This window comes from Populus nigra, chromosome 15, assembly GCF_951802175.1.
Source record: "Populus nigra chromosome 15, ddPopNigr1.1, whole genome shotgun sequence".
Lineage (NCBI taxonomy): Eukaryota > Viridiplantae > Streptophyta > Magnoliopsida > Malpighiales > Salicaceae > Populus > Populus nigra.
In genome coordinates, this window is record NC_084866.1 from 14,509,068 (window position 1) to 14,536,150 (window position 27,083).

The following is a 27,083-nucleotide window of genomic DNA, read 5'->3' on the forward strand; positions in this document are numbered from 1 at the left end:
TTCTTATTACTCCATAATTAATTTATATAAACCTTGTATTTATTCGAGAAATCAATGTAAACAAATTTATGGTCAGAACTAGTTTATCAAGTACTTAAATAAAAAAAATCAATTAGAGTACTTGAATAAAAGAAAATATAAAGTATAAGTATTTTATATATCTTTACTGTTCAGAAATTAAAAATAAAATAAAATCAATCCAAACTCATCTAAAAAAATTAACTGTGACATCATCATCCTAATAATAAAACTAATGAAAATATTTTATTTATTAGATTTTGTGAGTATAAGTATTCAAATTGAAAAAAAAAAGTCCATGTTTCCAGCATTAACGTCTCCATCCATTTACAGCCAGAGATAAAAACGTCACCTTCTTTTATTGTTTTTTCTTGCCTATAAGATAAGGTATATGAATATTCAGAGTTATTCGAGTCCATCTATTTTAATTAGATTTTTATTTTTCTTATATTAACATACCAACCTTTTTTATTATTATATCAATTAAATACCTTTTTTTCTTGTATTTTTTTATGGTGTGACTTTGATCAAATGAAATTGAGTTTGGGTTTTCCTCTAGAATAAATAATTGTTTTGATAAATAAATAATTATCTCTCTCTCCATCAAGTTTTTGCCCCACCACTAAGATAGCTCACTACAATGACAAATTTGATCCATCTTTTGGTTTGATTTATTTTCTATCATTCTTAAAATATCTTCATTTCTTGATAGACTTTTCTTGGATATGCCGTGGTTGTCCAAATAAAAATTAGATAAAATTTTATTTTTTTATTTAAAATTATTTTTTATATATATTTTAATTTTTTAATATACTGATGTCAAAAATATTTTTTTTAAAAAAAAATATTATTTTAATATATTTTTAAGTGAAAGATACTTTAAAAAATAATAATTATTTTTTATTTGTTTCCTAGTTATATTTAATTTTTCATCAACATTTCTAACGTAAATTGCCATGTATTTTGAATCTTGAAGGATTAAGAGATGGGAGACAAAAAAGAAAGAAAGACAAGACAGTTAAAAAAAAAAAAAACAATAATGAGAGAAAGAGGAGAGAACAAAAGTGGAGCAACTAAATAAACTTTATAATTACTAATATTAAATTCAAAATATGTACATATTGCAAATATTTAAACATATCATGTGGTTTAATGGAAATGATTTTTTAAAACATATATAGCTTAACAATTAATCAACTCTTAATATCTTTCATTTTATATATATTAAAAGTTAATATTAAAACCTATTATATTAATTTGTGAATGTATTTACTTGGATGTGAATTATATTTCCATTTTTTTAATTAAAAAAAAAACAATTTCTATATGCTACAACTAGCTTAAGAAAGTCATGTTCATCATGACCATAGAGTAAAAAAAAAATTTGAATTGCATAAAAGTAATTAATCCAAACTTATATTCCATCTTAAAATATTCATCTTTTCCAAAGCTGAGAATATTATCATCATTAGGTATACCAACTTCCATCGTTGAGAAAGAGTCATTATCCTTGACTTATATTGAATAGAAGTATCATATTGAAAAAACAAATTTTGCTGCTGACTTTTTTTAGAGTTTTAGCTCCAAATCTACGGTATTCGACAGAAAGATATGTCAATGGGTTAGATTGTATATAAATTGAAAAGGTAATTAATTTTTTTATCCAAATAACTTTAAGGATGCACCTCTAATTATATTAATATAAGATATTTAATAAAATTCCCTAAACTACTGTATTTCTCCAACAGCGAAAATATATGGTGGCAATCCTCCAATCTCAAGAGTACACGAATTAAGTATTTTTCCTCAGGATGGGTCCGACAGACAATCACCATCATGCATTTATAAGTTCCTGAGACCATTTCAATCATTGAGAAGGGATAATATACTTTAATTTAAACATGTTAATGTGGTTTAATAGAAATGATTTTTATAAACAAGTATGGGAATGATAATGTTAAAAATATTATTGTTTCAATAATTAAGAAACAAATTAAAAAAAACTATAGTTTTAATAGCAAGTGAGAAATATCACTAGTTTTAACTATTCCTAATTTGTGACAATAATAAAGGTAAAACTATGTACAACGTGAAGAAAATAGAACAAACTAACGACCCACTAATTAATTCCTTGAGGAGGAAGAGTGGGAGATTCTGAAAGGCTAATATTATACTATTTATCTTGTAAATTCCTTGAATTTATTCACACCAAATTTAAAATTTAGAGACATTAAATCTATGCATGATTTATTTATAAATAAATCTTATTGTTAATATTCTTATTATTCCATAGTTACTTTATGTAAACCTTACATTTATTCTCTAAACAAATTTGTGGTCAGACACTAGTTTATGAATAGAAAAAAAATCAATTAGAGTACTTGAATAAAAAAATATTAAATATAAGTATTTTACATATCTTTACTTTTCATAAATTAAAAATAAAATAAAATCAATCCAAACTCATTTTAAAAAAAATTAACTATGACATCATCATCATTTTGATAATAGAACTAATAAAGATATTTTATTTATCAGATTTCATGAAAATAAATATTCAAATTGAAAAAAAAAACTATTTTTGTCCATGTTTTTGGTATTGATATCTCCATCCATTTATAGAATAGTACCATCTATTTTTATTGATTTTCCTTGCCTGGGAGATAAGGAATACGAATATTCAGAGCTGTTTGAGTACCACCTATTTTAGTAGATTTTTATTTTTCTTATATTAGTATACCAATTTTTTTTTATTATATCAATTAAATATCTTTTTCTGGTTTTCTTTGATGGCGTGACTTTGGTCAAATGAAATTGAGTTTGGGTTTTCCTCCGGAATAAATAATTGTTTTGATGATTAAATAATAATCTCTCCATAAAGTTTTTGCCCCACCACTAAGATGGCTCATTGTAGAGACAAATTTGGTCCATCTTTTGGTTTTTAATTCCACGGCTTTGGTTTGGTTTGATTTATTTTCTGTTATTCTTCAAATATTTTCATTTCTTGTTAGACTTTTCTTAGAGATGCTCTTGATTTTTTTATTTAATTTTTTTATATATATTTTTAATTTTTTTCATACGCTGATTTTAAAATATTTTTAAGATAAAAAATATTAGTTAAATATAATTTTAAATAAAAATAACTTTCAAAAATAATTCTAGCCAACTTTAAATACCATTTTTGATTCGGCTCGCCTACCGTTCAAATAGAATTTTCAAAAGAATTCAGCTAAATTGCCACATAGAATTTTCAAATCATACATTGCCAAATAGAATTTTCAAATCTAAATTGAATTCAGCTTGTCGTTGTTAACTATTTCATTTTCACTATAATTAATTGCTTTATCACGTTGACGCCAGCAGTCAACAACTATCTTACATTCCCCTGGCATCGAATTCCATGCCTTTGCAAAATATCAATTGCTCCAGTGCCTCTCTAGCAATAATTAATTTTATTTTCCCCAAACACATGTGTCATTTATCGAGATAATTAATTTAATCACACACGCGAAAAAAAAAACAAATAGATACAACTAGCATGTCATTCCACAATTAATTTTTTATATTATAATTTAGTGTTATGTTAATCAGACAACATTTAATTACCATGATATAAAATACAAAAATAGTGGGAACAGAAAAACATAAATAATTCCTCTTCTTCTTTGGGCCTTGATGTTCTCACAACCATTAAGATGGTTCTATACCAAATAAATAGAGACAAATTTGGGAAATGCTTTGGTTTTATTTATTTTCTGTTATTCTCCGAAAATATCTACGTTCCTTCCTTGATAGAATTTTATTGGAAATGATGAGCTACCATTCGCTTTTGACTTTGCTGGCCTACCAAATAAATGAAGAATTCCTCTTGATAGAGTTTTCTTGGAAATGATGAGAATATTTTAGAATTTTCTGGGTTGACGCCAGCAGTCAACGACTATCTTCCATTCCCTTGGCATCGTGTTCCATGCCTTTGCAAAATATTAAAGGCTCCAATGCCTCTCTAGTAATTAGATTATTTTTTTATTTTCCCCCGAATACATATGTCATTTATCGAAATAATTAATTTAATCACATACACCAAAAACAAAAAACAAATATATCCAACTACTATGCCATTTCACAATTAATTTTTTTATTATGATTTAGTGTTATGTTAATCAGGCAACATTTAATTACCATGATATATGTCGCGGGTTGCGCGACGTCGTGGCGATCGTTCACCCTCGGGTGGTGTATAGTGGAGGGATATATATATCTGGTAAATATAGGGAGACAAGGAATTCGTTGTCTCTTATCAATGAAAAATGGTGTGGGAGTCGCCACCTAGTATTTTGGTCACTAAGAACCCTAACTGGTCTCAGAGCTCGGGCACGGGGACTGGTTGCGTAAAGGGAAGGTTTTAGCACCCCAAATACGCCCTACCTAAGGTAAGCTGCATTGTTTATTTTGTCTGATAAAATTCAAGGTCTCGTTGTGTTTTCTAGTTATTGGCCCTTCTATGGTTCAAGAAAAGTCCTCCTCAATAAGGAGGTCCTTATCTTATCGGGTAAAACTTAACCGTTCTAATGTCTATGACAAAAAACCATATTTTAATATCAGGAAAAAAAAAATTTATATATAAATTCATAATCCCAAATCTGAAAATAAAACAAAAAAAGATTTTTTTAGAATTTTTGAAATATTGGCCTAGTTCTCATGGCTTGAATAAACCGGTTATTAAAGCCAAAATGCATGGATAATACATATATTGTTTTTTGAAATTTTCTTTTGTTGTATGAAAATATGATGTTATAATATTTATATATATATATTGGAGAGACTAGGCCGTATTTTAAAACAAAACATTTTTAATTATGTATTTTTTTTTGATGTTTTGACGCAAATCGGGTATTTTAATACTGGGTTTGTATTCTTACGGTACAAAAATACAACCAAATATTAATCCATTTTGGTGAAAATATGTAGAAAAATCACAAATATTTTTAAAGATATTTAGGAAATTTTTGGAAAGTAAAAGACATTTTTTTGTTGAAAATCTTTGACTCTTTGACGAAAACCGGGTATTTTAATACCGGATTTGTATCTTTACAGTATAAAAATACAAGCCAATATTGGTCAAAATATAATAATAAAATTACAGAAAAAAGAAACATATTTTTTAATAATTTTTGCAGAATTTTCTCAAATTTTTTCATATATATATATATATATAATACAAAATATAATATATATAATATATAATATTAAATCGGGCTGGGCCGGCCCATCCAACTGGGCTGGGCCGGTCTCAGCCCCAAGTGTTGGGCCGATTTCGGCCCAAAATTTATCGGGCCGATTTCGGCCCAAAAAAACTATTACTTTCTTCTGGGCCGGACCCGGCCCAGAAGATTAGGCTGGGCCAGGACCAGCCTGGCCCAGCAACAATGCTGGCGGGGGGAATTATTTTCCCCCCACCCTCCTGCATGCAGAACGTTATTCGTTCTGCATGCAGGAAACAAACCAAATGCAGCAAATGGAGGAGAAGAAAAATTACCTGGCGCGGAGCAGGCGGCGGCTTGCTGCGTTTCTGGCGGTGCTGTGGCGGAGGCCGGTGGCGGTGTCGTGGCTCACGGACGGCGGCTCCAGGCGGCGCTGCGGCTGTTTCCAACGGTTCGGTCCGTTCTCTCTGTTTCCTCTTCTCTTCTTTTTGGTTCGCCCCTCTCTTCCTTCTCTCTCCTTCTTCTTCTCTCTTCCCTTCCCTTTCGGTCTCTCCTTCTCCTGCTTCTTTTTTTTTCTGCCTTTTTTTTCCTCTGTTTTTCTTTCCTCTGTTTTTTTAGTTCTTCTTCCCTTCTGTTTTTTTCTTTTTTTTTCTTTCCGGTCCCTTCCCTCTTCTCCTCCTTTTCTTCCCCCTTCTCCCTTTTCTCCCCCTTTTCTTCGGGTCTCTTCCCTTCCCTCCCTCTTCGGTTCAGCGTCCTTGGATCCCATTTATAGAGCCAAGGGCAGCTTTTTACAGCTCACATGGGGGGGGGGGCAGCCGGCTGGTCGGCCATGGGCGCGACTGCCCAGGTTCGGTGGGTGGTGCGCGGTGGGTGGTCGGCCATTGTGTTCGGTCGGTGGGCTCCAGGCGAGAGAGAGAGGGGGCCGGCCAAAAATTCAAAAAAAAGCATCCCTTTTCCTTCTTCCCCGCTGCCTGTTCGGGGGGAAGAAGAAAGATGAACAGTGTCGTTCAAAACGACACCGTTCTGCCCTTTTTTTTTTTTTGAATGGATGAAACGGTGTCGTTTTGGAGAAAACGCGCCGTTTCATTTAAATGTGGCGCCAGAATGCGCCAAAGTCCAAATCAGCCCTCAATCATCTTTTGTCCCTTCAATTGCATCCCTGCCGAAATCGAACCCCGTCCCTATATTTGGCCGCGTTTTTCACTTTGGTCCTTGGCCTCTGAATTATGCAATTGAGCCCTTAATTGATCAAATAACTTCCAATTTCTTCAATTAGGCCCCTGAATCAATTAATTCCAACCCTCCTACTTGCGCGCCTTCTCCAATTTGGTCCCTGGTTTCGGATTTCTTCAATTAAGTCCCTAATTGGCCCTTAAACTTTAATATTTATGCAATTAAGCCCCTGATTTGACCTAATAAATTCCTAAAAAATATATTTTGGCCCCAGAACTTAAATTTCTTCCAATTAAAGCCCAAATTGACTTAAAAATCAATTTTTCTTGCAATCAAATCCCCTATAAAATCATTTAAAAATCCATAAACATCCAAATTTGGGCTTTTCTCCTCAAATTTCAAATTTTCCTTCTTAACAGGGCTTCCCTCCTTCAAGAATATACTGTCAAAAATCCAATCTTTGTATTTTTAACCTCATTTACCCATTTTCTGAGCGCTTTTGCTTCCTGTTATTTTTCTTAACCTCCTTTGGCTATATATATATATATATATATATATATATATATATATATATATATATATATATATATATATATATATATATATTTTATGGGGGACCCAAAAATGGGTTACAACAATATAAAATACAAAAACAGTGGGAACATAAAAAACATGTTTTATATTTTTTTTATTTTAAAGGTATAAATTTTACTCTAATTTCACTCTAAAACTATTGTAAAAAATATTTATTTAAATTTATCTATATTTTTACAGTTCAAAAATTAAAAATAAAACAAAATCAATCCAAACTCATCTAAAAACTGTAGGTAACTCTGACATCATTATTTTCTAACAAAACCAGCAAAGATATTTTATTAATCACTAAGTTTTCTGGTTATAGATATATTTGTAGCTATCTTTATATCTTTTGTATTTCCAACTATTAACGAATTGAATATATAATAAATACCGAGTGAAAGAATAAATTTAGTTGTCTACCGTAATAAAGTTTAAATAGGTGCAGTGAATCACACGGGGAAGATCGAAAGAATAATTAAAGTGATTTTACTAACATTATTGTAAAAAAAAATTGAATTGCATAAAAGTAATTAACCGAAAAGTTGACACCAAGTCAAAGTCTTTTTGTGGAAAAACACGAATAAAAGGCTGACGCTGGCCAGCTGCTCACTTTCCATGAAGATGATGGATATAGAGCCCTCCCTACTATCTTTATGGAAATCACGTCTAGAAAATCATGCTTTAATTTTAATATTTTAATATATTCCTCAGTTATCATATATATATATATATATATATATATATATATATATATATATAAAGAATGCAACCACCGATTAATTAATGAAAATGTTTAAGATTGAAGCAATTGAGGCTTCAATTTCTTCACAAGAAACCAGTAAATAAAAATAACACAAAAACAAAACCTAGGAATGTGAAGAAAAAACTCACCCATTTCTCTTGCAAGCAATGTTTTTAAACTCGGTCCGATGGTCGACCCTGCCCAAGACTCAGGTCCCATGTTTTGACCAGGTCACCCGGATCACTTCTGATTTTTTTTATAAATCAAAACGACCTTATTTTTTTTAAAAAAAAGTCAATGGATTGTAACTGGATTTTTGACCGGGTTAGCTGGGTTTTGAACTTTCCTTATTTTTTCACAAATTCAGCCCGGTTCCAGCCTCGGGTCAGCCGGGTTCCAGGTCAATCTGTTGGGCCGGGTTGAGTTTTAAAACTATACTTGTAAGGCTATCAGCAAGAATATTAAGAATCAGCTGCCATTTCTAATTATCAACCAAGAATTAAGAAAAAATTCTCTAATAATAAGATTAAAATTAATTGTGTTATTTGTAGAAATAATTAACACCAGCTCTAATGCCTCTCTGATAATAATGTTTTTTTTCCTAAAATAAATGTGTTTTCGAAATAATTAATTTAACAAAAGAAAAAACTAGATTAAAAAGGGAGCAATTTTTATTATGATCTGCTGCCCTTTTAATTAGGCAACATTTGATTATCGTGATATAAAATACAAAAATAGTAAAGATAAAAAAGACATATTTTTATGTATTTTTTATTTTAAAAATATATAATTTTAGAAATAATTTCTCTGTATTTTTAATCAGATATGTTTTAATTTTTTTGAAAATACAAATAGAGGAAGAACAACCGTGCTGAGGAATGAGGATGTAGAAAGCAGTTTCTCTATGTTCTTAATCAAAGGTATTTCATTAAAATATAAAAAGCAGTTTCTCATTATGGCTGTGGGAAATTGCCGCTCAAGTTCTAGCTTTTGGGTCTTTATCAGTCAAGCATGTTTCATTATTTTAAAAATAAATTTATTTTATGATACAAATGAATCTGCTAAGTGGAAGAACAACCGTGTTGTGTACGTATCATTATTTCTTTCATGGGGTCCAAGAGGGGCTGTGGGAAATTGCCTGCCTCTCAGTTTTTTAATCGAGCGCGTGTTTGGTAATGCGTTCTAAAAGTTTTTTTGAAAAATTTTAATTTTTTTTATTTTAAATTAATATATTTTTTGATATTTTTAAATTATTTTGATGTGTTGATCTCAAAAATAATTTTTAAAAAATAAAAAAATATTATTGACATACTTCTCTGAATGAAAACACTTAAAAAAAAACTACAACCACACTCTCAAACACACACGAAATGTTATGCTTATCTAGAAACCACTAGTGATGTTGATGTGATTCCTTTATTTTTCCTGTTAAACGACTTTATAGGTCAGATTTTGGTAAATTCTTAGTTTGCTCCTTCATATTTCTCAATTTCATCTTGAAATTTTAGTTTATAACAATCACCTTTTATAATCTTAATTGTTAAAATTAATTTTTTTCTAACATAAAAAAAATATTGAATCGACAATAACTTTAGTGAACCCATGTTAACTTGATTTACTCACAACCCATGATAATCTTAAAAGAAATGAAGAGAAAAAAAAAAGGCTCAAGTTCCAACAAAACTAATTTCTAAAAATAAAATTGAAAGAGAAAATTAAACATAAAATGTGAAAGAAAAAAAAATTGAGTCAACCCGAGTTCCTGCTAACCTACCACTTGCTACATGAGATTGTGATAAGAAAATCATTTTAAAAAAATAACCTAGAAAAAAAGATCAAAGCTAAATAAATAAGAAAATATTGAGAAAAAACTCAAGTTATTATAAGTTAACCTAACGAACATGCAATCCGAGATAACCCTATAAAAAAATATATAAAAATAAGAAATTTCAAGACATAATAGCCCAACATTAAAGAATAAATATTTTAAAAAAAATTTAAGATAATTATCAATGTTAACCTGACTAAACAGCGACTCAGGATAACCCTAAAAAAATAAAAGGGAAAATGAAGTAATTGTATTGTTTGTTAAAAAAAAAATTACGCCAAAGTGTTAAGCGTTTCATTCTTTTAAAAGGATTAATGGACATCATAAAATTTCAACTAATATATATAGAGGTACTGCATGGCCAAAAAACAAAAACTAAAATAAGTATTTTCAATATTTAAGCTAACAAATGACTACTACTTGGTCATTGATGAATTGTTTATATTGGATGTAAATATATTACAAACAATTATCCACATCCAAAGTTAATGGTATATTTATAAAAACTAATTTTTTACGACCCTCTTTTTCAATTCAAATCTTGGAGGATAAAAGTATACCCACTTTGTGACAATAATAATGTATAGACAAAGTGAAGAAAATAGAACAAACGTGTTTTTCCCACTCTCCAACCCGCTAATTAATCACATAAGGAGGAAGGGTGGAAGCTTTTCTATTTCTTGAAAGGTTAATATTTCACGAATTGTTTTTTGGAATGTCTTCACAGCAAGACAAGTTTGTTCCATAGAAAGTGATTTTTTGTAATTTATTTTTTAAAATTTTATACAATTAGTAAAGTTAGTTAATGAAAAATATTTTTCAGTAAAAAAAAATTGACTTAGTTTTAATGAAAATATTTTTTTTAGACAGAAAAAATATTCTAAAAATTGTGAAAATTCAAAAATATTTTTTTATTAGATGATTATATCAATTTTGATTCTTAAACTTTTAATTACTAACATGTTTTTTTAATAGAAAAAAATTAAATGTTAAAAATATAACATGATCTACTTGACATATATCCAAATACAACATGTACGATGGTTAAAAATATAGTTTGATTAAGAAAGAAAAAAAAACCAAGATAATATTGAGACTGAAACATATTAGATTGACCCTAATCAACTTGAGTAAACCTGTCAAATCTGAGATCTGAACCATGAGACTGAGATAACTCCATAGAAAATAAATCAAAATAAATTATAAACTTAATTTCTAACCAACTCAATATTGAAATAAAATATCAATAAAAAAATATAAAACAAATAACTCAAATTAACCCAAGTTAACATGTCAAAGCCCACAACCCAAGTCATGCAACTAGGATAACTACATATAAAGCAAATCAAAACAAATTATAAAATATAATTCTCAATCAACTAAACATTAAATGATGAAAATAGAAAAAAAAATTCAATTAAAACGTTTATAAAAAACCTAACTTGGGTTAACTTGATTTAACTTGTCAAACTTGTAACACAGGTAATAAAACTATAATAATCTCATAGAAATAAAAAAAAATATGAAGCATATTTTCAAATCAACTATATATTGAAAGATGAGATTGAAAAAAAAACATAAGTTAAGCCATCAATTCCGCGATTCGAATCATGAGATTAGGATAAGCAAACTCAATATTAAAAAATAAAATTAAAAAAAAAACATACAAAACATATGTGGTTTAACAATATTAATCAATTCTTAAAATATTTCATTATATATATATATATATTAAAAATAAATATTAAGAACTATTATGTCAATTTATGAACGTGTCAATTTGAATGCCAATTATATTTGTAAAATGTTGTAAAAACATTATATATGACATTAATGTTTTGTTCATCGAAACCAAAGTTACTAAATATGGTTAGGCCTAGTATTTGGATCAGGATTTAAATCATGGTTTAAGAAAATTAACTTATATTGACCGGTGTTAAATCTAAGATTATATCATTTCAAGATTTTTTTTTTAAAAAAATTAAAATTACTTAGTTAACAAAATAAAACTAGGTTTTGATTAGGTTAACTAGAATATAAATTAACTGGTCAAAGTTGTTTCTCTTAAAAAACAAAAAACATGAATAAAGGTTAATGCTCTGAGCCCACTTTCCATTTTCAAGACAATGATGGATATAGAAAACTGGCTACTTTCTTTATGTGTGGAAAATCATGCCTTTCGAATTTAATGGAAATTACGTGTGGCAGAATCAAAGTGCTCCTTAAACATTTGTGATTCGACAGCTAGTAGTGATCATTATTTTTAAAATAATTAAATGATAGAGAATATATATATATATATATATATATATGTGGAGTTATAATATTAATAATTTAAGAAGTAGTATTTTAAAATTTGCTAATTCCAATAGGGACTTTTTATTTTATGATTTATGGGAAATTAATAGATTCTAACTGATTATTAAAAAAGAGAGTAAGTATTTTCAATATTTTAGCTAACCAACGCCGACTTGGCCATCTTCATCTGAACCATGCAGTACCAAAAGAAAGTTAAAATAAAAAATGAATTGCTTGAGAGTAATTGCTTGAAGGAACTCGTATTCATTCTCAAGACGTTGACCCGAAGTCAAAGTCTTAAAAAAAAACATGAAGAAAAGGTTAATGTTATGAGCTCACTTTCCATGACGACGACGACGACGACGACTTGCAACTGTTTTTCTTTATTATTATTATTGAAATTACGTGTGGAAAATCCTGTCTCTTGAATTTGATGGAAATTACATGTGAAAAATCATGCCTTTCGAGATAATTTAAACTACAGTAGTTATTATATTATTCTATAAAAAGAAGAGGATCGCTTAATTATTCTTTTGTCAATCAAAAACAGTTCACTTCCACAAATATTTATTAGCATGCTACTCATTTATTATTATTAATTATAAAATTTGATCAATCAATCTTATTTACAGGATTTAAGGAATTGATCATGAACTATGACTCACTTGAAGTGATTTGTTTGAAATTGGTTTGAGGATTGAAAATTTAAAGGATATAATTAATTAATAACTTGACTTTAATTTAAAAGGATTAATGTACATCATAAAATTTCAACTAATATATAATTACGTCCCTCCTTTTCAATTCAAATCTTGAAAGATAACAGAAGAAATATGCCCACTTTGTGACAATAATAATGTCAGGGAAGACTATAATCAAAGTAAAGAAAATAGAACAAACGCGTTTTTCCCACTCACGCGCGTGCGACATTTTTCATAAGAATGTCATGTTCATCAAAACTAAAGTTATTAAATTAATGTCATGTTCATCAAAACTAAAGAAAATAGAACAATCTATGGTTAGACATGAGTAATCAGGGTTAAATAGGTAATAAATTGTGCAGGTTAGTTCATCTTGACTGTTGTTAATTTAAAATCGTGTCATTTTAAGATATTGTTTTTTCTTTTAAAGTTAAAATTGCATAGTTAAAAAAGTAAAACCATATTTTGATTAAATTAAACTATTTACGGGTTAACTAATCTGATCATTCAAGTTTAACAGGTAAACTCTCACTTAGTTTTTATCTAAACTCGGGTTAAACTAGATCTTACATCAACCTTTCAGCCCAATCAAATTTAATAAGGCTGATGTTAGTCTTTAATGGAAAACATAAATAAAAGGTTAACGCTGGGAAGCTCATTAATTTCCATGACAATGATGGATATAGAAGACTTGCTACTTTTTTTATGGAAATAACTTGTGGAAAATCATGCTTTAATTTTGATAAAATAAGGCATGATTTTAGTATATGAACTTTTATTTTCTCATATCATTTATAAAATCAAATAGTATCATTGATAAAATAAACCACCAATAATAACATTTCTAAAATACTTCTTGTCATGATAATCAGTTTTTGTTTTTTCTAAAATACAAAGTATATTGTTTCCAACACAAACTTATCAACAAGTAACATGGATAGAAATTTGCAGTGTGAGCTTTTTTTCTACGAGATGAGATGAGTCCCTGAGATTATTGCCCCCATAAGCTTGAGAGTAATTATCATGAAAAGTACGAGGAGGTGCTAAAAATTTGTATATTAAAATTATCATTTTCCATATAAACCACCAATAATCTCAATACTTGAAAACTAATATAAAGACATTAAATCATCATTGAAAAAAAAAACTAATTCTTTCAACTTTATTTTAATCTTCTTATTTCATGGGTGCACAAAATAAATGTTTTATATCAAAACAAAAAAAATGATATTAATATACAAAAACAATTTGAAAATATAAAAAATCATTTTAAATAAATAAAATAAAATTTTAATAAAACAACAAGTTAAACCACCTTGCTAAAAACACCCTGTACAAAATTACTTTATAAATCCAGAAGATATAAATGGAGAAGTGCTGTGTACGTGGGAAGCAGTTGGTTTTTCGCCCTTCCAAACACCCTCAATCATCGATTCTAATTGAAAGGGTTATAATGCTAGTGATTTTGATGTGATTCCATTATTTTTATCTTCTTAATTTCTTGGCTTCTGAAACGACTTGTTATATTTTTAGTTTGCTCCTTGAAATTTCTTAATTTCATCTTCAGAGTTTAGTTTATATAAAATATTTCACTCTCATCCAAAAAAATATTAAAAAGTAGGAAAGAAAAGCCAAGTTAATAAAAATAAAAACAGAAAATATGAAAAAATTTGAGATAATTAATTTTTTCTAGAAATCCTAAAATTCTATCCACTTAAATCCTCATTCATCAACAATAATGTATATTTAAAGAAGTGATCAATGGTGTTGAAAAAATAAAATAAAATAAAATACTCATCATGTTTTTTGAAAGGTAAAAAAACAATATTTTATTTTTTCATGAATTTAAAGGAAAAAAATATTTAATATAAACTCTCATCATTAAATTAAAAAAATAAAAATTTTACACAGTTCATCTGTATTATACGAGAGGTTGAAGAATAAAGCCCTGTCGAGTAAAAAATTCCATGCGAGCAATACTTTAATACGAGAGGATGAAGAGGACACCGCCGTCCTGCTTCTTTTTTCCACGAGATGGGTCTGTTGGATGGTGCCATCATGCATTTTTTCTATAAGTTGGGTCCGAGAAAACATTTCCATCATGCAGTTTTTTCCACGGCATGGATCCTAAAATTCTAGAAATCCTAAAATTCCGTCCACTTAAATTTTCATTCATCAACACTAACGTGTGGAAAATCACGTGGAAAATCATTTTCCAGGATAATAATGGATACAGAAGACTTGTTACTTACTTTCTTTATAAAAATAACGTGTGGAAAATCATGCTTTAATTTTGATAAAATAAGACATGATTTTAGTATATAAACTTTTATTTTCTCATATCATTTATAAAATTAAATAGTATCATTGATAAAATAAACCATCAATAATAACATTTCTAAAATACTTCTTGTCATGACAATAAGTTTTTTTTATCTAAATTAAATACTAATTATAATTTTTTCAACACAATCTTATCAATAAGTAAGGTGAATAAAAATTTGTAGTGTGAGATGGGTATATGAGCCCATCACCGTTAAGCATTTTTTCCACAACATAGATTAGTGGAATGGTTTGTAAGAGCATTGCTATCAAGGATTGTTTTTTCTACGAGAAGAGATGAGTCCGTGAGATTATTGCTATGAAAAGTACGAGGAGGTGCTAAAAATTTGTATATTAAAATTATCATTTTCCATATATACATGAATTGGTGACCGAATGAACAATTATAGCTTAAAAATGAGTTATTTTAATTTTGAATATCCACAAAATGTTTATGGTTGCTATGTCATTACATCAATTACTTTCACTTTTTATTAGTTTTAGTATATAAACTTTTATTTTCTCATATCATTATACCCATTTTTTGTATCATATCAATCAAATATTTTTATAAGAACTTCATCGATATTTTTATAATAATTATTTTGATAAATAAATAATATTTTCTAATTAAAATAAATTTGTTTATCTGATCGGAAGAAAATCCTTCATGTGAAATCAATTTATTTGCTTAAGAAGAAAATACTGTAATTATATAAGTTATTTATTTCTTTATTTTAATGAAATATAAAATAGTTTTTAATCTTGTGATATATTTCTTGTCTTTAAAGAGAAAGAGCTATAAACTTAATCTCAAAACTTGAAAAGTAATATAAAGACATTAAATCATCATTGAAAAAAATAAAAAATATATAAAACTAATTCTTTCAACTTTATTTTAATTTTCTTATTTCATGGGTGCACGAAATAAATATTTTATATCAAAACAAAAATAATTTTGATATTAGTATACCAAAACAATTTGAAAATATAAAAAAAAATTTAAATAAATAAAAAAATTTTAATAAAAAAAATTACAAATTTACTTTATAAATCTAGAAGATATAAATGGAGAAGTATTGTGGATGTAAAAAACAGTTTTCTTTTTTCCAGCCTCCCAAACACCCTCAATCATCTATTCTAACTGTTGGGCTTTTATCGGTCAAGGATGCCTGCCTGCCTGGTTTCTAAGCTTTCTTATTGAAAGGGTTGTATACTACTAGTGATGTTGATGTCATTCCATTATTTTTATGTTCTTAATTTATTGGTTTCTGGAACGACTTGGTCAGATTTTGTTATAAAAGTATTTTACATATCTTTACTATTCATAAACTAAAAATAAAATAAAATCAATCCAAACTCATCTAAAAAAATTTAACTATGACATCATCATTTTGATAATAGAAGTAATAAAGATATATATTTTATTTATCAGATTTCATGAAAATAAATATTTAAATTTAAATTAAAAAAAAAATAATTTTTATCCATGTTTTTGGTATTGATATCTCCATCCGTTTACCGTTGAAGAAAAGAACTCACCTGCTTTTGTTATCTCTTCTTGCATAGAAGATAAAACATGTGAACATTCAGAGTTATTCGAGTGCCATCCATTTTAGTGTATATATATATTTTTTATAGTAGTATATCAACTTTTTTTTATTATATCAATTAAATAATTTTTTTTGTTTTCTTTGATGGTGTAACTTTAATCAATTCAGTTTGGGTTTTCCTCTGAAATAAATAATTGTTTTGATAAATAAATAATTATCTTTCCATCAAGTTTTTGCCCCACCATTAAGATGGCTCACTGTAGAGACAAATTTAGTCCATCTTTTGGTTTCTAATTCCAGTGCTTTGGTTTGATTTGATTTGATTTATTTTCTGTTATTTTTCAAATATCTTCGTTCCTTGTTAGACTTTTTTTAGATATGTCATTGATTTTTTTATTTGAATTTTTATATATATATTTTTAATTTTTTTGATATGCTGATTTTAAAATATTTTTAAGATAAAAATTATTATTTTAATATAATTTTAAATAAAAAAACTTTAAAAAATAATGCTAGCCAACTTTAAATACCATTAAGATGAGGTAACACTCCCTTTTTGATTCGGCTCGCCTACCGTTCAAATAGAATTTTCAAAAGAATTCAGCTAAATTGCCAAATAGAATTTTCAAATCATACATTGCCAAATAGAATTTTCAAACAAGTCTTTTTTTTTAATTTATAAGGTACTTATCGGTAGTTTTTGTAACACAATCAACAAGTAAAAGATAGATGCAGTGTCAGATGGGTCTGTGAGACCATTGCTATCTGCATTTTTTCCACAATGTGGGTTAGTGGGATGGTCTGTAAGATCATTATCATTTGCATTTTTTTCCATGATATAGACCAGTGGGATGGTCCATGAGACCATTGCTGTCAAGCGTTTTTTGTTTTTTCTACGAGACGGGTCCATGAGACCATTGCCCCCATAAGCTTGAGAAGGGGTAATATGCTTTAATTTCAATTTAGTATATAAAAAAGAATTAAATGCTTAAGCATAAAAAATAAATCTCAAGCGTTAGAATGCAACTGCCGATTAGTTAATGGAAAATGGACCTTAGATTAATATATGACGCATCTTTCAATGGAAATTTAAATGCTTTACTAGAATTAGATACTCTTTTTCTCCAATATTATAAAAAAAAAATTGTATTTGTTTTCTAGTTATATTTATTTTTTTTTATCAATATTCCTAACATAAATTGCTATGTATTTAATGAAGATATTTTATTGATCAGATTTTGTGAATATAAATATTTAAATTGAAAAAAAAAATTATCCATGTTTTTGTTATTGATGTCTCCATTCATTTACAGATAGAAAAAAGAACATCACCTGTTTATCCATGTTTTTATTATCTCTTCTTGCCTAGAAGATAAGGCATGTGAACATTCAGATCTGTTTAAGTGCCACCCATTTTTGTAGATTTTTTTATTATTATACCAACTTTTTTATTATTATATCAATTAAATACTTTTTTCCTGTTTTCTTTGAAGGTGTGACTTTGATCAAATGAAATTGAATTTGGGTTTTTCACCGGAATAAATAATTGTTTTGATCAATAAATAATTATCTCTCCATCATGTTTTTATCTCACCACTAAGATGGCTCATGTACAGACAAATTTGGTTCATTTTTTGGTTTCTAATTCAATGGCTTTGGTTTGATTTATTTTATGTCATTCTTCGAATATCTTTGTTTTTTGATAGACTTTTCTTGGATATACCCCGTTTAATACTATGTTCCAATAAAAATAAATTATTTTTCTATTTTAATTTATTTTTTATTTTTTAATACTGATATCAAAAATGTTTTTATATTGAATTGGATTTTAATAACATTGAATGAATCACAATTGAACAAGTAATGGATACGAATGTGAGATGGGTCCGTGAGACCATTACTATTAAGAGTTTTTTCTTCGAGATGAGATGAATCCGTGAGATTATATTGCCCTGTAAACTTGTAAAGGGATAATATGTTTTAATTTCAATTTAGTGTAGAAGAAAATAAATCTCAATTTAGTGTGTTAGAATGCAACCATCGAACTAATTAATGGACAATGGACCTTAGATTAATATACTATTATTTTTTATTGTATTTGTTTTCTAGTCATATTTAATTTTTCATCAAGTGATTAATATGTATAATTCAATTATGGGTATAATTCTTATTAACGTTAAATGCTATGTATTTATAATTTTGATGGATTAAGAGATGGGAGATAGAAAGAGAGTCAAAGCAACTCAAAGGAAGAAGAAAAAGAAACAACAAAATTGCTTGGAGAATAATTTTCAGTAGTACTATTTGGAGTATTTGGTTGTTGAGGAATAAAATTGTTTTTGAGAGGGAATTATAATTGTTTCTCCACCATCATTCATCGGGTTGCTATTTGGTTGCATACTCTGGAATCAAACTTTATTTATACAGAAAATGACCTCTTAAGATCTTCTGATGGTATCAAATTGTGATATAATAAGAAATGTTAGGTAGTCTCTTTGTTGTTTGCTGTAGTAGATTAACTTTTTTCTTTTTTTTTTCTAAGTCTGTTTTTTTTTTCTTTTTTTCATATCCTTATATTTCACTTTGGTTATTGACTTTATGATCTTTTGAATATTCTCTCGATGATTATCCAAAAAAAAATTAAAAATAACAAAAGTGAGAGAGAGACTAGAACAAAAGCAGACTAGTTTTTATTAACTAAATACACTTATTTTAGGAAGCTTTAATTATTAATATTAAATTCAGAACTTGAAATAAATCTTGTGGTATATTTCTTGTCTTTAAAGAGAAAAGAGCTATGAACTTAATCTTAAAACTTGAAAACTAATATAAAGACGTAATTAAATGATCATTGAAAAAAATAAAAATAAAATAACCAATCCTTTCAACCTTATTTTAATCTTTCTATTTCAAGGGTGCACGAAATAAATTTTTTATATCAAAACAGAAAGGATTTTGATGGAGAGGACACTGCAACAAATTTTCCACGAGATGGATCCGTACACTTGTGGATCAAAAAGCCTAAAACTCCTTGCTGCCATTTTTCCAGAGACAAGAGAGTTGTGTTAGGTATTGTTTTTTTAAAATATATTTTAAAAAACTTTTAAATAAAAAATTAAATTTTAATAAAAAAATAGATTAAATCGTCCAACCGAAAACACCCCGTTTAAAATTACTTTATAATGGAGAAGATATAAATGGAGAAGTGTTGTGTACGTAGAAAGCAGTTTTTTTTTTATATTCCCCCTCCCAAACACCCTCAATCATCTATTCTAATTTTTGGGCTTTTATTAGTCCAGATGGATACTTGTTTGGATAGTTTTGATGTATTGATCTTAAAAATAATTTTTAAAAAATAAAAAAAATATCATTTTAATATATTTTAAAATAAAAAACACTTTAAAAAACAACTATAATCACATTCCAAAACATGCCATGAACACTGCAGCCCTATGCCATCATCCATTTTTCTTCAAGATGGTCTGTTGGATTGTGTTATCATGTATTTTTTTATAAGTTGGGTTCGAGAGAACATTTCCATCATGCATTTTTTCCTAAAAAATAATTATATTAAGAGTATTATAAAAAGAAACAAAGAGATTATATATATTAAAGATAAATGTTAAATCAATCAATTCAGATACTATACTGTGAATTATGTACTAAAATAAAATAAAAAATATTATTTTTCAAAATATTATTTATTTAAAAATATATTAAAATAATATATTTTTAATAGCACAAATATTTGATCTTAAAATAATACTATACTGTGATGTTGATGTCATTCCATTATTTTTATGTTTTTTTCTTGGCTTCTGGAACGACTTGGTCAGATTTTATTAAATTTTTAGTTTGGTCCTTGAAATTTCTCAATTTCATCTTCAAAGTTTAGTCGGTAACAATCGCCTTCTATATATAATTTTCATGCTTCATCCATTTATATAAATAATAGTAACACAGAATTATATGAATAAATATCAGTGTTGTTTTTAAGATTCAAGGATAAAAGTGTTTCTTCTGTAAGACTATAACATCCATGTTTAACATTTTTTTTATTTCGATTCATTTTTTTAATAAAAAATCAAAATTAATTTATCTTTAATTATAACTAAATCATCAAAAATTAAATTTAAATATTAAATTAAAAAATATAAAATTTTATATAATCCATCCTCAATATTATTCGTGAAAACAGTGAGGCCTTGCGGAGTAAAAAAAATGCATGCAAGCAATATTATTTTTTTATTACATGATTGTCCTGACTAGCCTGTATGTATTTCGACTAATCTCACGGGTCCTGAAATTAATGACCATATAAGTCTTCAATAGCTCTAAGATTTGTAATACTCAAACTAATAACTACTAAAAAATTAAATCTAAAACCTAACTAATTAAATTACACCTCATCAAATTATAATATCAAAACCAAAGGGATTGTGAGGAAGAGTACACTGCCGTTGTATGCAATCCTGCATTTTCTTTCTCCATTTTTTCCAAGAGTTGGGCCCGTTAGACCATTGCCATTATCCATTTTTCCATGAATGGGCCCGTTGGATGGTGCCATCGTGCATTTTTCCCCCATGAGGTGGGTCTGAGAGAACATTTCCATTTTCCATCATGCATTTTTTCCTAAAAGATATTCAGATTAAAAGTATTATAAAAAGAAAGTACTAGAATTTCCATGCTTCATCCGTTTATATTAGTAAAGAGTCACACAAAATATATATGAATAAATCTCATAGTTCTTTTTAAAGTTTATATAAAATATTTCATTCTCATCCAAAAATATAAAAAAGTAAAAAAAAAAAAGCCAAGTTAATAAAAATAAAAATAGAAAAGATAACAAACTTTGAGAGAATTAATTCTTCTAGAAATCATAAAATTCTATTCACTTAAATTCTCATTCATCAACAATAACTAATATTTAAAGAAGTGATAAGTAGTGTTATATATATATAAAAAACTTATCATGTTTCTTTTAAAGTAGAAAATCAACCACCGATCAGATTTATTTTTTCAAGAGCTTTTTAAAGGTAAAAAAAAAACTTTAATATGAGCTTTCCTCATAAAATAAAGTCATTTAACACAAATACTGTCTGTTTTGGTGGTCTAAATCGATGTCAACGCACTTTTCTTTCTCTATCACCAGAATCTGACGACCTCTCTTTCTTCTCTCTCAACCAGGGATTAAAAAATAACAAAAATAAACTTTTGTATCAAAATCAAATTGGAAAAATATTAAGGTACTGAAATTGTATGATTTTCGTGATTTTTAAAGTTTAAGAACCAAAGTGCATTCTTTGTGAAACTTATGGCATGACACTTATATTTGGTGTCTTTTTTATTTCAGTCCCTCTTCTTTCGATTCTAACTTTTCATAAGAAATCAAAATCAACTAAAGTTTAATTAGAACTAATTAAATTGTCAAAAACAAATTGAGGAAGAAATTAAAAAAACATAATTTTTAAAATAGTTCATCTACAATAATATACAAAAGGATGAACAGTAAAGTCTTGACAAAGAAAAAAAATCAACAGGAGCAATACTTAGAAGGTATTTGAGTGTGTGGTTATCATTGGTTTTCAAAGTGTTTTTCATTTGAAAATGTATTAAAATAATATTTTATTATTATTTTTTAAAAATTATTTTTGATATCAACACGTTAAAATGAACTGAAAACACTAAAAAAATATTAATTTAAAATAAAAAATAAATCAAAATAATTTTTTTTAAATCACTTTTAAAATATAAAACAAACATGTTAATATCAAAAACGAAAACAAATGTGATGAAGAGGACAGTGCCGTCCTGTGCCATCCTGCTTCTTCTTTTTTTTCCACGAGATGGGTCTGTTGGATGGTGCCATCATGCATTTTTTCCAGGAGTTGGGTCCGTTAGACCATTTTCAGCATCCATTTTTCTTCAAGATGGGTTCGTTGGATGGTGCCATCATGTATTTTTTCATAAGTTGGGTCTGAGAGAACATTTTCATCATGCATTTTTAATTTCCTAAAAGATATTCAGATTAAAAGTATTATAAAAAGAAACAAAGAGATTATATATATTGAAGATAAATGTTAAATAAATGAATTCAGATATTATGAATTATGTATTAAAATAAAATAAAATAAAATTGTTTTTCAAATATTTTTTTAAATTATTTTTAACAACAACATATCATAACTATAAAAAAACATGAAAAATAATTTTTAAACAAAAATATTATTTAAAAAAAAACACGATTTCAAATTTATTCTAGAAAAACCTTTTAGTTTGTTAAAACTAAAACAAAAATAGTATTCATAGGAAAACTATATTAAAAAGTTAGTTCTTAGTAGGAAAAAAACACGGCATCAAATCAATCAGTTAAAATTAAAATGGAAAATGTTGGGTGCTATAACAATGATCAACATTTCTTTTACTTTAATGTTGAATTTGAGTTGGAAAGAAATATTAATAGGATTTCGGCCAATTGAAAAATTAAGAAAAAAAACAAGAGAGAGAGGATGCGACTATGATGTGGAATTTTTTTTTTAACCAAAAAAATGAAGCTTCTAACTTATGTGGCTGCCTGCTAAGTGTGTTTTTCATTAAGATATTTTTTAAAATTACTGAGATTTTTTTTCAGATTTTTTTTAAAATTTATTTTGCTTAAGAAAGTCATGAACATTGAATTATATATATTTATTCTCCACGAGGGGATGTGTCCGTTGCCATCATGCAGTGTTTTTTCCACGGCATGGGTCCGTGAAGTCCTCTATAAAAGCCTTAACCTCCTCGCTGCCATTCACAACAATTAATATTGTAATAGTTGATATATATATTAAGATGGGGCTGTTCCTTCAGGTGTTGACGGTGTTAGTGATAACGGTTTCGCTGCAAGGATGGGTGGCTCTTGGTTGCTTGGAGGAAGAAAGGATCGCTCTGTTGCACCTCAAAGATTCTCTTAACTATCCCAACGGCACCTCCCTTCCCTCCTGGAGAATAGCCCACGCCAACTGCTGTGAGTGGGATTGGTATCGTATTACCTGCAACAGCAGCACAGGTCGAGTCACCGAACTCTATCTTTGGAGAGTGAGGAATGAGGAGCTGGGAGATTGGTACTTAAATGCCTCCTTGTTTCTTCCTTTCCAACAACTCAACTATCTCTCCTTGGGGAATAATAGTATAGCTGGTTGGGTTGAGAAGAAAGGTTTGCTCTCTTAAGTATTACAAAATATTTAGATTAGTTTTATTTTCTTAGAATTAATCAAATAAGGTGTTGTTTAATTAGTATCATTAATTTTGATTCTCTATGGAAGAAAATAGAAAGCATATTTAGTAAAAAGGAGTAATTTGTTTAATTCCTTACATTATTAATATAATCATTTTGGTTCTCATTGAGGGTGAAATGCAGCTTTACCCTGTAAATGCATATTCATAACGAACACTAAGCCAGTGATCATGGAAGCAATGGACAAGTAGTAAATTATATTCTTTCTTTCAACCTCTTTACATGAATTCATCGTACCAATTACATGCCTCTTCATCAATAATAATTAAGTTACTCCAATATTATCTTTTTTTATTCTTTACATGACGTCTTAATTAATTTATTTTTTATTTGTTTATATAGGTGGTTCTGAGTTACAGAAATTGAGCAATTTGGAGATCCTTTACTTGGGATTTAATAGCTTCGATAACAGTATTCTATCATTTGTGGAGGGGTTTCCATCTCTCAAATTACTATCTTTAAGAATTTCAAAAAACACAATTAATAAGTATTGTATTCATTTATTTTTTTATATAAATATCAAGAATCTTTGAGCAGCTTGGAGACCTTGGATCTGGGCGGCAACAATATTAGCAAGTTGGTAGCCTCAAGAGGTAATAATTAGTAACACATTCACATTACCTACCTGGCTGGTAGCATCATGAAGATAATATTAATTATTCGTGTTTCTTCCCTAACTAACTTGCAGGTCCAAGCAACTTGAGTACTCTATGGCTGGATAATATCACAACTTATGGAAGTAGCTTCCAGTTACTGCAATCATTAGAAGCATTCCCAAACCTCACGACACTTTATATGGGTTCCAATGATTTTAGAGGAAGAATATTAGGTGATGGTAAGTCATATATTATATTATATATAGTGATGGTTATATATTTAGGATTAATTCAAAAATTCAATTTGCTACTTTTGAAAGAACAGGGTTGCAAAATTTAAGCTCATTGAAAATGTTGTATCTGGACGATTGTTCTCTAGATGAACACTCTCTTCAAAGCCTTGGAGCACTGTCTTCTCTAAAAAATCTGTCATTGCAAGAACTTAATGGCATTGTACCTTCTGGAGGTAAATTAACAAATTTTAACCCCATTATTACTTATCATTGATCATTTTATTTCTTTCTATACCTGCTACAATTAGGTGTTTTTATAGATTTGCTCTTTTATGTTTTAGCAACCTACTAAACAAGTCTTGAAGAGACAATTAAATCTCAAATTTAAAAATTAACTCAATTGAAATCTTTATTATTTTAAAATTTTACCATCCATTTAATATAAATAATATTTCAATTTAATTTTGCCCCCTTCTCTCTCTCTCTCTCTCTCAACATTATTTCAGTATAATGTAAATAAAATGATAACATAAAAAACAATAACTTCTTTAATGAAAAGGTAACTTCATACGTAGAGAGTGCTATCTTTAGGAGGAGAATAAATTAACAATGGTGTATTTTTATTTTTTGGGTCAGATGTATAAAAAATCATTCTCTTAAATGGACAATACAATTTCAACACTTAACTTATGTTTTTAGTTTTTTTTAGCCATGATTAATAAGTAATGAACTATTTCTAATTTTAATTCCTTCTACACTAATATAATTTCTTATTTAATTGATTGTGGCAGGGTTTCTTAATCTCAAGAATTTAGAATACTTGGATTTGAGTTCTAATACTCTCAATAATAGCATCTTCCAAACCATCAGAACGGTGACCTCTCTTAAAACTTTAATATTGCGGAGTTGTAATTTAAATGGCCAATTACCTACAACCCAAGGTAAGGTTAGGTTGGTGACTCTCTCCCTCTCTCTCTCTCTCTCTCTCTCTCTCTCTCTCTCTCTCTCTCTCTAGGTTATATATTTTCTATTAGACACTCAAAGTTTTATTTTTTTCTAAATTATACTGTGATTAAGCTTATGTAACTTAAATTAAAGAGCTATATATGTATAGAATTTCTCTTTTATGTTTTCGCAACCGACTAAACAAGTCTTGGAAAGACAATTAAATCTCAAATTTAGAAATTAACTCAATTGAAATCTTTATTATTTTAAAATTCTACCATCCATTTAATATGAATAATATCTCACTTTAATTTTGCCCCTCTCTCAACACCATTTTAGTGTAATGTAAAAAAGATGATAACATAAATAACAATAATTTCTTTAATGAAAAGGTAACTTCATACATAAAGAGTGCTATTTTTAGGAGGAGAATAAATTAACAATGGTGTATTTTTATTTTTTGGGTCAGACGTATAAAAAATCCATCTCTTAAATGGACAATACAATTTCTACACTTACCTTATGTTTTTAGATTTTTTAGCCATGATTAATAAGTAATGAATTATTTCTAATTTTAATTCCTTCTACACTAATATAATTTCTTATTTAATTGATTGTGGCAGGGTTTCTTAATCTCAAGAATTTAGAATACTTGGATTTGAGTTCTAATACTCTCAATAATAGCATCTTCCAAACCATCAGAACGGTGACCTCTCTTAAAACTTTAATATTGCGGAGTTGTAATTTAAATGGCCAATTACCTACAACCCAAGGTAAGGTTAGGTTGGTGACTCTCTCTCTCTCTCTCTCTCTCTCTCTCTCTCTCTCTCTAGGTTATATATTTTCTATTAGACACTCAAAGTTTTATTTTTTTCTAAATTATACTGTGATTAAGCTTATGTAACTTAAATTAAAGAGCTATATATGTATAGAATTTCTCTTTTATGTTTTCGCAACCGACTAAACAAGTCTTGGAAAGACAATTAAATCTCAAATTTAGAAATTAACTCAATTGAAATCTTTATTATTTTAAAATTCTACCATCCATTTAATATGAATAATATCTCACTTTAATTTTGCCCCTCTCTCAACACCATTTTAGTGTAATGTAAAAAAGATGATAACATAAATAACAATAATTTCTTTAATGAAAAGGTAACTTCATACATAAAGAGTGCTATTTTTAGGAGGAGAATAAATTAACAATGGTGTATTTTTATTTTTTGGGTCAGACGTATAAAAAATCCATCTCTTAAATGGACAATACAATTTCTACACTTACCTTATGTTTTTAGATTTTTTAGCCATGATTAATAAGTAATGAATTATTTCTAATTTTAATTCCTTCTACGTTAATATAATTTCTTGTTTAATTGATTGTGGCAGGCTTCCTTGATCTCAAGAACTTGGAATACTTGGATTTGAGTTACAGTACTCTCAATAATAGCATCTTCCAAGCCATCGAAACGATGACCTCTCTTAAAACTTTAAGGTTGCGGAGTTGTAATTTAAATGGCCAATTACCTATAACCCAAGGTAATGTTAGGTTGATGACTCTTATTCTCTCTTTCTCTTGAGGTTATATATTTTTCAATAGACACTCAAATTTTAATTTTCT

At 27.9% G+C, this 27,083-nt stretch overlaps 1 protein-coding gene across 1 annotated transcript in view; it reads left to right on the top strand.

The window, feature by feature from the left end:
- LOC133674814 (cuscuta receptor 1-like) overlaps positions 1–27,083 on the top strand; it is a 97,672-nt gene that overhangs the window by 68,634 nt on the left and 1,955 nt on the right. Inside the window, exons 3-8 of the mRNA XM_062096072.1 lie at positions 24,216–24,284; positions 24,380–24,526; positions 24,613–24,753; positions 25,312–25,461; positions 26,089–26,238; positions 26,852–27,001. Coding sequence (XP_061952056.1) covers positions 24,216–24,284; positions 24,380–24,526; positions 24,613–24,753; positions 25,312–25,461; positions 26,089–26,238; positions 26,852–27,001 — 807 coding nt within the window. The remainder of the gene's footprint in view (positions 1–24,215; positions 24,285–24,379; positions 24,527–24,612; positions 24,754–25,311; positions 25,462–26,088; positions 26,239–26,851; positions 27,002–27,083) is intronic.